The sequence below is a fragment of the Cornus florida genome, unplaced genomic scaffold, assembly GCF_030987335.1.
Source record: "Cornus florida cultivar Cherokee Brave unplaced genomic scaffold, ASM3098733v1 CherokeeBrave_3.0.0_Hap2_Chr09, whole genome shotgun sequence".
Lineage (NCBI taxonomy): Eukaryota > Viridiplantae > Streptophyta > Magnoliopsida > Cornales > Cornaceae > Cornus > Cornus florida.
The window spans coordinates 65,147,887-65,157,704 of record NW_026775579.1 but is presented as its reverse complement, the minus strand read 5'-3'; the positions used below and the strand labels follow the sequence as shown (position 1 = coordinate 65,157,704).

At 34.0% G+C, this 9,818-nt stretch overlaps 1 protein-coding gene and 1 non-coding gene across 2 annotated transcripts; one reads left to right on the top strand and one right to left on the bottom strand.

Annotated features, from left to right (window-relative positions):
- Nucleotides 1-348: 348 nt before the first annotated feature.
- TRNAM-CAU (transfer RNA methionine (anticodon CAU)) lies at nucleotides 349-433 on the bottom strand. Its single transcript is given in 2 exon segments — nucleotides 349-384; nucleotides 396-433. It is a non-coding gene; the product is annotated as a tRNA-Met (tRNA).
- Nucleotides 434-1,874: 1,441 nt separating this feature from the next.
- On the top strand, nucleotides 1,875-4,246 carry LOC132274157 (7-deoxyloganetin glucosyltransferase-like). Its single transcript, XM_059775353.1, has 2 exons — nucleotides 1,875-2,466; nucleotides 2,835-4,246. Exons 1-2 carry the CDS (start codon nucleotides 1,944-1,946, stop codon nucleotides 3,773-3,775), a joined length of 1,464 nt encoding a protein of 487 aa, XP_059631336.1. The 5' UTR covers nucleotides 1,875-1,943; the 3' UTR covers nucleotides 3,776-4,246.
- The last annotated feature ends 5,572 nt before the right edge of the window (nucleotides 4,247-9,818 follow it).

Here is a 9,818-nt window from a genome sequence, read left to right as displayed (position 1 = left end):
ATTATTAGCAATATGCAAGACATATTTATTAAAACACTAAGGCAGCACACATAGGCTCATGGTGAAGAATGCCAATATTGATTAGATAGAGGGTACCACAACATATGGCGCAATTAATATAATATCGATCGATACTCATCTTTAAGAGTGAATTGTCTTCAAGTTCTAAGAGATAGGGTTACATGGTCCAGAGCTTGTTCTCTTCTTTATGATAAATAGTTTCCTTGTCGTTGACATAGACTAAGATATAGTCGCATGTGCTTTCAGTTTTGTGGATTAGTAAGGGAATAATCTCTACCTTTGATTGAACAAAACAGTGAAGAAGTTGTAACTTGTAAAAATAAAAATTGGGGTGAGAGAGGCTCGAACTCTCGACCTCAGGATGACTCAGAAGCTATGAGACCTACGCGCTAGCCAACTGCGCCACCACCCCTTTGTGTCTGAAATTGTGTATTACTTAAGTTATCAACTTGTTGACCCCATTGAATCTCGACCAAAACTGATCAATCGATTGCCGCACAAAAAAAATGAGTTTGCGTGAATCCCTCAAGATTGGATCCAACTTTATATGGGTGTGTGTTGCCTCTTAATTACTACTATAACAGAGTTAAAAAATTGAATGACAGCACATTATGTTTAAAGTACAAACATTAATAATTGTAGTACATATTTGGTGGCTAGAATTAAGGTAATTTATATTGTTTGTTCAAATTTTTATTAAAATAAATATGAACATAAAAACTGAAATGTCCGGTCACACTTGATTATGTGTTTTATTGAAATTATTTAGATTAGTAATTTTTCTCTTCGTATCATATTTAGCAACTAGTCATCATTTAATCATAAGAAAGACAACTTAATTCAAACAAAAATATTGATATACGACAAAAATACAAAAATGTTGACGTGGTATTTTTCTAATTGTTTCATATATGACAAAAATGTTAAAGCAATATTTTTTTCTAGTTATTAGATATATGACAAAATGTCAAAAACATTGTTGCTCTCTCCATCATCGTCTTCTTCAGCACTCTTTTTTTAGTGATGCTTCCAAAGAGTGGAGATTTTGTAATTTTGTGCATAGAAATTGAGCCAAATGGATGGTTATTGGCTTAATCAGGATAAGGATTGATGAAACCAACTTACTGAAACTGACATTTATTGCTCTTCAATTCAGAAACTTAATTGTCTCAATCAAACAATAATACTGCTAAAAAAATATACATTAGCTAAGGTATAAGGTGTTAATGCATATTTTTATTAGGGTTTACATCGAAATGACCTAATTATTCCTAACAATTAAATTTAAACAAATAATGAGTTACATGTGATATTAATACCATTATAATTTTTAATTATACGAGTATAAGTGTTCAACTCTAACATGATAAGAATAATTGAACGAGTTATTAGTGTCGGCACATTTATAATCCAAACACAAATTCGTTAATATAATGTTTTGTTTAAATCATATCGACAAGTCATATCGAATTATGATATTTTATTCAAATAACGTCCGCAAGTCATATCAAATTCTACCGACTTACCAAAAACAGAAATTTTAGAAAATGAAAGTAGCGTGCTTCGTAAAACTCCACGAGACTAGTGCCTGTACATCACAATTATCTTTCTACAGTAATTTAAATCTTATCAGGATCACATTTTCAGCCACTCATGCTACTAATTATACTGAAACAGTAAGCTCAAATTTTTTTTTTAGAAAGTATTTTTCTCAGGGCGCTCACTACGGGAAACTTTGCGATGTGGTCCAACAAAATGTTGACACGTGCTTTAAAAATTATAAAAATATCAAATTAAAAAATGAATCCCCCCATCTTGCTAGCAATATTTAAGGCCAGAGTTACAGAGCTAGTGCCAGCAACATATTATATACTCTCTGATATTAGAGAGAGAGAGAGAGATTTAGAGAGAGAGAGAGAGAGATGGGTTCCTGGGAACAAACAGAGGGGTCTAAACCTCATGCAGTTTGTGTTCCATTTCCAGCTCAAGGCCACGTAAATCCAATGCTCAAATTAGCCAAGATCCTCCATTACAGAGGCTTCCACATCACTTTTGTGAACAGTGAGTTCAACCACAGACGCCTGTTGAGATCCCGAGGTCCCAATTCCCTAGACGGATTCCCTTCCTTCCGATTCGAAACCATTCCCGACGGCCTCCCTCCGTCTGACGCCGACGCGACACAAGACGTCCCGTCCCTCTGCGACTCCACCAAAAAAAACTGTTTGGTTCCTTTCACTGACCTCCTCTCGAGGCTCAATGACACCTCTTCCTCCAAAGTCCCTCCGGTCACTTGCATAGTTTCCGATGGTATTATGAGCTTCACTCTCAAAGCTGCTGAACAACTAGGCATTCCCAATGTTCTCTTCTGGACCACCAGTGCCTGTGGCTTTATGGCCTATGTGCACTATCATCAACTCGTAGAAAAGGGTTATACACCACTCAAAGGTACTAATCAATATATATATATATATCAGTTCAACTTCTTTAATTTGTATGATAATTCTTCTAGTATTCAACCAAATTAACATTATTTCATATTAAACCCCCTCATAAACATGGCCATCCATATGGTGAGTGGCAAAATAGTATGGACTAATAAGGCTAGTCCAGAGTCTCCCGTCATTGTAAAGACCTGAAGGATTGTACGTATGCAATCTTATCTTTTTATCTTTGTATGGAGAGACTGTTTCTGATTTGAAAGTCGTGCCTTTCAGGTTACTTCCTGATTATTACCCAAAAGAAAAACCCCCTTAGAATTGTAAGTTTGTGCATAAAATTTTGTGATGATCACTTTTGTTCTTTATAAAATGCAGATATGAGCTATTTAACAAATGGGTATTTAGATACTGTTATCGACTGGATACCGGGAATGGAGGGTATTCGATTGAAGGATCTTCCGAGCTTCGTCAGGACCAATGACCCCAATGATATTATGTTTAACTTTGCAGTAGGTGAAACTGAGAAAGTCCATAAAGCATCTGCTTTGATTCTGAACACATTCGATGCACTAGAGAGTGATGTCTTAGAAGCACTTTCTTCAATCTTTCCTTCTGTTTACACAATTGGTCTTCTTCAGCTGCTTCTGAATCAAATCCCAGAAAATGAATTGAGCCGTCTGGGATCAAATCTCTGGAAAGAAGAGCCAGGGTGTCTTGAATGGCTTGATTCCAAAGAACCAAACTCAGTTGTGTATGTGAATTTCGGGAGTGTCACCGTCATGACACCCCAACAAATGATTGAATTTGCTTTTGGGCTAGCTAACAGCAAGCACACGTTTTTGTGGGTCATTAGGCCTGATTTGGTGATCGGTGAATCTGCAATGCTTCCTCCGGAGTTTGCGACGGAGACCAAAGAAAGGGGGCTATTGACCAGCTGGTGTCCTCAAGAACAAGTGCTCGGCCACCGCGCCATCGGAGGGTTTCTGACACACAGTGGGTGGAACTCCACCATTGAAAGTGTGTGTGGCGGTGTGCCCATGCTGTGTTGGCCTTTTTTCGCAGAGCAGCAAACCAACTGTTGGTTCACATGCACTCGATTGGGGATAGGCATGGAGATAGACAGTGACGTTAAGAGAGAGAAGGTGGAGAGCCTTGTGAGAGAGTTGATGGTTGGAGAGAGAGGCAAAGAGATGAAGAAAAAAGCTATGGAGTTTAAGAGATTAGCAGAGGAGGCCACTAATTGTAGTGATGGGTCATCTTACCTGAATTTTGACAAAATGGTTAGCCATGTCCTCATGTGCAATGCTTCGAAATAGTGTCCATTCTGCGCGGTAACAGTAGTGTTGTACTCTTGACCACTGCAAACGATTGTGATAACTCATACGTATTGTTTAATTCATAATCATCACGGAAGCACCATAATCGACTATTATGTATAATGATAATAATTCACACGTGTGAATGATTACTGCGGTTGTTATGCAATACAACACTTTGCTATTACCGAATAGATCTACCCCCAATTGTAAACGCAGTTCCAAGTTCCAATCAATCTCCCATCACAAATCCTATCTTTTAAAGTTGTGTTAGTTAGGGTGCCTTTATTTTCTTGCAATAAATTTGTAGTGTCAGTTTGCATTAAAGGGGTGGTGCTGGGTGGAGGAAGATAAGAGTGTGTTAGTGTGACATGGTGTGGGCCTGTGGCAGACAGTGAAAACTCCTCCCTCCTGTTGTACCATGATCATTTTCTATTAATTCATGAAGAAACATAAAAACAATTACTAGTATTGGCCCTTTTTGGGCTAACGCCTTATTTCATTTTTTTAAGCACCTGACACTATTTAAATACGTGTCCGATATTTCATATATATATTTATAAACAAAAATTAATTTCATTATTTTAAACACTTCGTCAATAATTTTGGAATACTTTTTTGATATTTTTTTGACATTTAGTCGACACTTTCTGTTAAAAATAATATGAATACTATCGTGACAAAATAGTGAAATAATAATATATATAATATAAAAATCATTACAATAATAACATAATTTTATTTTTTAATTCATTTTATAACAACTCTTAATATAAAAATTATAAATAAATTAAAGTATAATATTATTACTAAATAAATGTATAAAAATAAAAATTTATATTTATATGTATTTGTGTTTATGCCATACTAATGTCTTATTTTTTAAAATTTTGACTTGTAAATCTATTCGTATCGTATCGTTTTTCATGTTCGTGTTCATATTATCTGTAATTAAAAAAATACAATAATAAGTTTAAAAAAATGCACCAAATTAATACTCTGTACTTTAAAAAAATAAATAAATAAAATAAAATAAAACAAAACAAAAAATCTGACTAGTGAATTTCATCACAGCTGTGGGTGACTCAAACAAATTTTTATTGTCTTTATGCCTATTAATGATCTGACCTTCAGATAATATAAATTATAAAGAGAAAAGATACTCCCAAAAGAAATTAGCTTTCTCCGACACGCATGTGTGATTCCAATTTAAATGCATTCGATATTGTCGACTGTCACTTTGCAGTGTGTGTCATTTAAAGTAATGGCCATGAAGAAACGTTGTGTTTCCATCAAGATTTATATTATCATGATTTATGTAGTATGCGCACGAATCCGAAATACGAACACATAATAAATTTTTAAAAAATAAAATACGAATATAATGTAGATACAGTTACATAATAATATAAATTTTTATTATTATATATCTATTCAATAATAATATTATAAAATTTTAATTCATTTATAATTTTTACATTAAGAGTTGCCTTAAAATAAATTAGAAAATAAAATTATGTCATTATTATAATCATTTTTTATATAGGTCAAGTGTAAAAAATACTTTTCAAATATGCTTACAGCGCATATCCCACCCCTCCTATGCAAAAAAACACCCCTCAAGTTTTAATCTGGTGCAATCAAATTCCTCTAGAAAATTTAAAACCAAACTTGACTAAAGTACCCTTAGTCAACAATTTTATAAAATATATAAAAAAATACAAAATTTTGTAAAAACACCAAAAAAAGACGCAAAACCCATTGCTATTTGTCATCACATTGGTAGAGTAGAACGTTGACTGACCAAGAAGAAGACCCTGTTTGGGTTTTGTGATCAATATCAAATGAAAATGTGGATTTTTGGATGGAAAGGGCCATCTGGGTTCATATATCAACAACCACAAAATGAACAGAACACTTGCAGATTAATATTCGAACAATCCCATCAAAGAATAATGAAGAATATACATAAAATAATTAAATAGAAAAGGATAGAGAAAATAAAAAAGAAGAACCCAGATGAGAACAAGACCTATAACAATGGTTGTGAGGCCAATTCCATCAATTCCTTGTGTGACCTCCTCAGCAGTATAGGAAGCTGAGAACCCAGATGGCCCTTTCCATTCAAAAATCCACATTTGTATCTGATATTGACCACAAAACCCAAACAGGGTTTGGTATGGTTTTGTTCGCCGGAAGTTGCAAAGGTGAAACTTCATTGTTATTTATTGTTGGCTGTGAAAGTGGTTCCGGAATTACTAAGCGTACCCATCGATGAAGCGTTCTCGGATCGTTCGGCGAAGGTGGTGTCGGCCGGAAGCTACACTCTGCAAATATTGAGGGAAATCTGGCGGCGGCGAGGTCGACCATCACTTCTCCATCTCAATAACTGCCCTTACACCGTCTGCCCTGCCATCCAACCCAACGGCGGCCACCCCGTCCTCAAGCGCGGCGGATTTCGCCTCCAGAAACACCAATCGCACGCACCTTTGCCCAGTTCACCCTCCACCACCACTCCTCATTTGAGATCCACCCACAAACAAACAAATATTGGCCACAGAACTAACGTCGCCGCTGCGACACCGACATCTCCGCGTTTCTCTCTCCTCTTATTAACGACTTTCATCTCTGCCGATGACAACGACGTCAACGCCACTGCAATTTTTGTGTTGAGAGGGGAAAGAGAGATGACGTGGAGATGGCTCAAAGCTGATTTGGAATTCTGCAGCCATGGCTGACTTGAGGTGAAGCTAAATTGTAAAATGGCACATCTTAATGGGTATTTTCGGAAGTGTAAAAGGGTAAAATGGGTATTACAGCATTAATTTATGTCAGATTTTTGATAAAAATGTAATTTTGCACAATTTCAAAGATTAGGGGTGTTTATTGCACACCTTTTCAAATAAGAGTAAAAGTGCTACTTAGAGTATACTTGAGGGGTGTTTTCTGCACTTATCATATATATTATTATTTCACTACTTTGTCATGATAATATTCATATTATTTTCAAAATTAGTGACTGGACTTGTGTTAAAAATGTCCGAAAAGTGTCGATGAAGTGCTCGAGAAGTATCGGTAAAGTGTCCGAAATAATAAAATTAATTTTTATTTATGGACACATATATGAAGTGTCGGACACATAACCGAGGAGTGTCGGTGTCTGATACGGATACGGCCCCTTCGTAGAAATGTCCGTGCTTCCTAGGTAATGATAGATTAGATTTTTTTATATTTATTTTTTATTATTATTTTTTTTTTGGTATATTGTGATTATAGACAAGATGTTCGTATGATAATCTACTTTTGTTTTTATCATTTATTGATTGATTCATAACGTGATGGTTTGTATGTTTTCGCAAGGGCGAATTCAGGAATTGTCTATGGGATGGGTTAATACTAATAATATTTTTTTTTTTTGATTGTGCTAAAATTTGGCATAGAAATTTATTTATTTTTTATTTTATTTATTTATTTTCTGAAGTGCACTTGAGCACGCCCAAACCTCCCTTAAATCCACCAATTTCCGACCTATACAAGGGGACGTGCTTATGACACCTCAATTTTAATTTTTGTCCAAAAATATAGGTGACTTGCTCATTTCAACTCAATTTTTTCCCAGCTTTGCTTACGAGACTGCATAGCTAGGAAAGTTGTCCGAGCCCTTGTCAAGTCCTCTTCTCTCTCATCTAACGAACCCCCACTGTGAATGGTGAAAATTGTCGAATCCTCTTTACATGCCCTATATAAGAGAAATCAATAGCTCCTTAGAAACTTCAATTTTACAAAATTTTCACATATTAAGTCCCTTGATTGTACTGAACTTGATTTCTCAGTGATGCATGTTCCAATGGAAGCAAGCAGAGCATCCCATTCTCTAGCTAAATTTGCGTGAGGCAGTAGTTTCAATATACATGAGCTGATGGTTGTGAAATTAAACAGAAAATAAAAAATAAAAAAAATAGATCAAACATGCATAATAAGAAAACAGATTTTTATTTAGTTCCACAAAATTTAGGCCTGCGTTCGAGGATTATAGGGATTTTACTATAATGATCAAAATAACACAAGATACAGAGAATTCAGAATGAATAAATATACTCTTACTAAGGTAACATAATAAGTGTTAAATTACCAAAATACCCCCCAAAATTCAACTCTTCTTGTACAGTTAGGGATGGCAATTTCTTCCACCCCGCCCCTAATGGAGTGGTTTTGGTAGCCTCATAAATGAGTTTGGAACATGTATAATAAAATAATTAAAAATTCGAAACCGGGTTTATGCGTTCCCGCCCCTGCCCCGATTATATATACCTTTAAAATTGTTGTTTGTCATCTAAGCATTCATTGTGTTATAAATATATAAAATATAAATTTAATATTTTTAAGACCTTGTTAGCTTGCTGAAAGTATTCGTTAATATATTAAATATTCATTACTTAGTTATTTAATAGGTTGGCCAACTTATTTATTTGTCCAATTTGATTACATTGACTATTTTTATTTTACTAAATAATAAAATTGGCATAACATGTCCCACCCTATAATTAAACGGAATACGCGAGGCAGAGTTGGTATTTTGTCTGTCAAAGTAGGAACGGGAATGATATACCAATTATAAATTCATTTCGAAATAGAAATGAAGTTGGTATGATGAATTTTTTAACGAAATGGAGTAGGATTTAGCCAAACCCTTTCCAACTCCGCCTCATTACCATTTTTATGTATAATATCTGTCAGACTTTACATTACCCGTCAAATGAAAACTCCCCTGCTTTTCAAGCCTTTTCAAGCAGCAATGGATGATTGTTCTGCTTGTTTTCTAGTGAAGAGTTGTATGTCTTTTGCACTGATTTTAAAAAACTAAATAAATAAATTGTCCCCTTTTTTCTTTTTTTTTCTTTTTTTCAAAAGGTCAAGCAAAATAATGCTACAAACTTTATGGATTTAATCCACCAGTTTCTTGATTCTATTTTGACTCTGCAGCAGAAGTCAAAAATTCTGCTTCCCTTTGCAGCAAGATCATTTTCTATTAATTCATAAAGCAAAATGCAAAATCATATAAATAGCTTTTTTATTATCATTCTTTTCCCTAAAACCATAAATAGTTGACTATTTCTATGAAACTTTTTTTTTTTTTTTTTGCTCATATAATCAGAGAAATTTTTTGGGACCTGTTGAGCATTGTTGATCCATCAAACAAATCATGTTCGAGTGTTCCTTTCCATTAAGAATGGTGAATGGTATATATTGTTTTAAAAAGTAAAGACATTAGATTTCCACCTCCAATATATTATTAGAAGGATTATATTTGACGTGAGCCCATATAGTTTTGACGGAAAATATGTAATTCTAATTCATATCATACTTACTTGGACTTAAATGGCATTCGGCAGTATTCTATCACTTTCCAGAGAAAGCTTGTCACTTTCCAACAACAAAAGTAGTGGTCATAAATAAAAGTTGTGCCAATCCACTAATCAAATGATGAGAACAACTTCAGCAACTTTAAACGTGTTTCCATCAAATTCTATATATTTCCTTCTTCTTTAGTTTTTATCTTTTTCAGTTGGTGATTGTTAACGTTTTGATTTCTATGTCCTTGGAGTTTGGACCGGATTAGGATCCTATGTTATAAAAGAATAATATTTTATAAAAGAATAATTTTTAAGTGAAACGAAAAAAAGGAATAATTTTACTGTAAAAATATTACTAAAAAAAAATAATAAATAAATAAAAAACTACTAAATAGAACCAAAAAAAAAAAACAAACAAAATATTCTGCTCCAGCTTCTTATCACCGTCCCGTAAACATCATGTTTTTGTGGTAGACTTTTTTTAATCAAATTATTCAGATTTGAGTTTTAAAAAAAAATTAAAAGGTATTAGATAAAGATTGTAGGGTCTTGAGGTAAAGATTAAAGTTATTGATAATAAGTTAAAAAGGTGTTGAGTTGATATTAAAGGTGTTGACAATAAAATTAAAGACTGTTGAAAAAAAAAAAATTTAAGGTGTGAGAAAAAAAACATAAAAATATTTAAGAAA

Excerpts from the sequence above, each read along its gene's own strand:
- LOC132274157 (XM_059775353.1), top strand. The coding sequence starts at position 1,944 with ATGGGTTCCTGGGAACAAACAGAGGGGTCTAAACCTCATGCAGTTTGT. Across the intron at positions 2,467-2,834 it reads GGGTTATACACCACTCAAAG|ATATGAGCTATTTAACAAAT; the intron begins GTACTAATCAAT and ends TATAAAATGCAG.